We start from the raw sequence: 3,285 nt of genomic DNA, 5'->3' as shown, positions 1-3,285 counted from the left end.
CATTCTAGAGAAATAAAAGACTTGAAACAGGAAAAATACAGGAAGAGGCTTATAATATTTGGTCTCGATTGTGAACCTAATGAGCCGAAACAAATATTGGAAAATAAACTGTTAACTCTGATTACAGGTACACTCTTATTATCGAACTTCTCAGCAATGGAAATCGACTTTTGTAAGAGGCTTGGCAGTGTGACTCAACAAAAGAAACCAATATTACTCAGTCTAACAACAGAGCGAAGGAAAATGGAAATTCTAAGATGTGGAAAATTGCTCCAGTACACAAGCATACATATCCGAGAGGATTTACCAGCTGAAGTAAGAGCAAAACGTAAGGATCTTGTGAGCCAAATGAAAGTATATCGTGCCCAAGGCAAATTCGCAATGATTAGGTATGATAAACTTATTGTACGTGATCAGGCGAATAACGCAATGAATCAATATCAGAGCCAAACCGGACCGTCTGATATGACAGGAGGACAAAAGAGAGCCCTATCTGAATCACCAGGTATATCTCATGTTAATAAAAGACACCTGAGCACATATCAATTGGAAAACTCCCCTGAAGAAGCATCTGGAAGAAATGCAGATAACTCGGAAAACAATACCATGTATGTTGAAACCCTGAACGACAGCTTCCTGAGTGAACATCTTGACGAGGCAAAAAACTAGCCCCAGGGTATCCCAACCACACCCGGGATACCCTCACGTATACATTCTGGAATATACACGGCATATCTAACCTGTACAGACTATGTGAAGAAGAATTAGAAACTATCCTAGGCTGGGATATTATCGGCATATGTGAAACTTGGGCCACGGAAAAACCATCTTTACCTTGCTTGGAGAAATTTTACAATATGATTTTCTCGCCGGCAACCAAGGACAAACAGCGAGGCCGAGCCAGCGGAGGTATACTCCTTTTCATTAATAAAAACATCGCTTATGAAACAATCTGCATTACAAACATGTGGATCTTAGTGAAGATTAAACCACCAACGGAACCAGACGTTTTCGTAGGTAATGTCTACATAAATCCCAACTATGACATGATTGAGGCTCTACAGTTACTCAAAGTACCAATGGACCGAATAACGATGGATAGCAATCGAATTCTAATCGGAGGAGATTTTAACGCGAGGATAGCAGATCGGAACTGCTTAGACGAAGAAATGGCACAAGACCTAAACGTACTCGCTCAGAGAACATCTCTTGATACGCTATCAAATAGGAGAGGTGAATTGATGGTCGAATTTATGGAAGACTACGGACTCCTCGTTTTGAATGGTAGAACGCACGGGGACATCATTGGTCAGTTTACATATATTAGCAAGGTGGGAAAAAGTGTTATAGACCTGACGTGGTGTAGCCTGGAGATCTGCAGACAAGTACTTGGATTTTCCGTCTCCGATTGTATACTGAGTTCAGACCATCTACCTATCTCAACCCAACTCGATATAAAAACACACAGTAATAGTATCACACAGGACACAGACCAAAACCAATCCAAAATAATCCGCTTTACTTGGTCAGAAGAAAAGAAGAGTGAATTTGAACAGAAAATAAATGAAAAACTTTATCCGGAAAATGAAGGTAACATAACTTACGAAAAGATGAAAGTTGATATTCATGAGGTAGTTAAGGCCTTAGGCTTAGCTTACACGATAAATGCGGATAAAAAATACAACTATAATCCTACAAAGAGACCATGGTACAACAAAGAATGTTTCCAACTAAAAAAGGCATAGGTACCGATATAACTACAGAGCGTGGAGGAGGGAGAGAAATGACCAAGACCTACAAGTTTTCCTTAGACTAAAAAAGAGTTATTTCCAACTGTGCAAAACATTGAAAAAGAAATATGAAAGTTCAATAACAGAGAAACTAAACAACATAAAGAACTCAGGAGAATTTTGGAAAACAATCGGAAAATTTAAATTAAAAAAAGAAACGAAAAGCAAGGAAATACCTATCGCAATATGGTATGAATACCTACAAAGTACGTTTCCCGTATCAACGCAAATCTCCTCGAATATTCCAATTTCGGATACAAGAAATGAAAACTTGGACAGCGACTTTTGCATAGGAGAGTTGAATAAAGCTATTTCTCGCCTAAAAAATGGGAAAAGTCCAGGCCCGGACAGTATTCTCAATGAGTACGTGAAATCACTTGGAGATAACTGGAAGAATAAATTATTGCATTTTTTCAATTATATCTTTGGTGGAGGCGACATTCCGAGCACCATGTCAAATTCAAACATCTTCATGCTTCACAAAAAAGGTGATACGAAAAATCCGAACAATTTTAGGAGCATCGCTCTACTTAACAATACTTTTAAAATTCTCACCCAGATGATCTCACTACGCATTTTATCATGGAGCGAGGACAACGAGAAATTTGCAGAGTCTCAAACGGGATTTCGACCGGGAAGAGGCTGCGCAGACAACATTTTCTCCCTGGCCTGCATTGTCAATATCCACCTGATTAAACATCGTAAGTTATATGCTAGTTTCGTCGACTTTAGATCGGCTTTCTCCGAAGTGGACCACACACTGCTGTGGAAAAAAATGATGGAATTTGGTTTACCGTTCAGAATAACATCACTAATGCAAAGACTTTACAACCAAGCAGAAGTACGAATAAGAAGCGGGACGAAATATACACCCCCATGCAAAGTAAACAAAGGTTTATTACAAGGGGACTGCATTTCCCCTCTGTTGTTCCTAATATTTATTAATGATATTGAACAATTCTTCAAGGATAAAGGAGCGATCGGTGTGCCCATTAGTCACGAACAGGACATACTTACCTTACTTTACGCAGACGATCTTATTATCTTCGGATCAAGCAAAACCGACCTCCAACAAAAACTAAATATCCTACAAGATTATTGTCAACAAAACAAGATGATGGTAAACGTTGAGAAATCCAAGGTGGTGATCTTTCGTCGAGGCGGCAGATTGGCGGCTACGGATAACTTCACATACAATGGACAAAACATGGAAATCTCTAACCAATTCAATTATCTGGGTGTGATGTTTTCTTCACATGGCGTGTTCCACAAAGCGGCAGAACAAGCGTTATGCAAAGGCAGAGTGGCGGTTGCCAACGTAAGAAGAACTATGACCAACTCTAAAATGGTATCGTTTGATAGTCGCTTAAAGCTGTTCAACGCGGTGGTAAAGGCCACTCTTCTCTATGGTTGTGAAACATGGGGTTCTAGATATGAAGATGAGATAGAGAAATGTCAAAGCTATTTTTTCAAATCAATCTATTGTCTTCAAAGG

General features: G+C 39.3%; 1 protein-coding gene across 1 annotated transcript; it reads left to right on the top strand.

Moving 5' to 3' along the window:
- The first annotated feature begins 826 nt into the window (after positions 1–826).
- Positions 827–2,824, top strand: LOC113472340. Its single transcript, XM_026832048.1, has 2 exons — positions 827–1,572; positions 1,824–2,824. Exons 1-2 carry the CDS (start codon positions 858–860, stop codon positions 1,847–1,849), a joined length of 741 nt encoding a protein of 246 aa, XP_026687849.1. The 5' UTR covers positions 827–857; the 3' UTR covers positions 1,850–2,824.
- The last annotated feature ends 461 nt before the right edge of the window (positions 2,825–3,285 follow it).

This window comes from Diaphorina citri, unplaced genomic scaffold (assembly GCF_000475195.1).
Source record: "Diaphorina citri unplaced genomic scaffold, Diaci psyllid genome assembly version 1.1 scaffold4936, whole genome shotgun sequence".
Classification (NCBI taxonomy): domain Eukaryota; kingdom Metazoa; phylum Arthropoda; class Insecta; order Hemiptera; family Psyllidae; genus Diaphorina; species Diaphorina citri.
The sequence above is the reverse complement of the archived record's forward strand: the minus strand, read 5'-3'. Positions and strand labels throughout refer to the sequence as shown.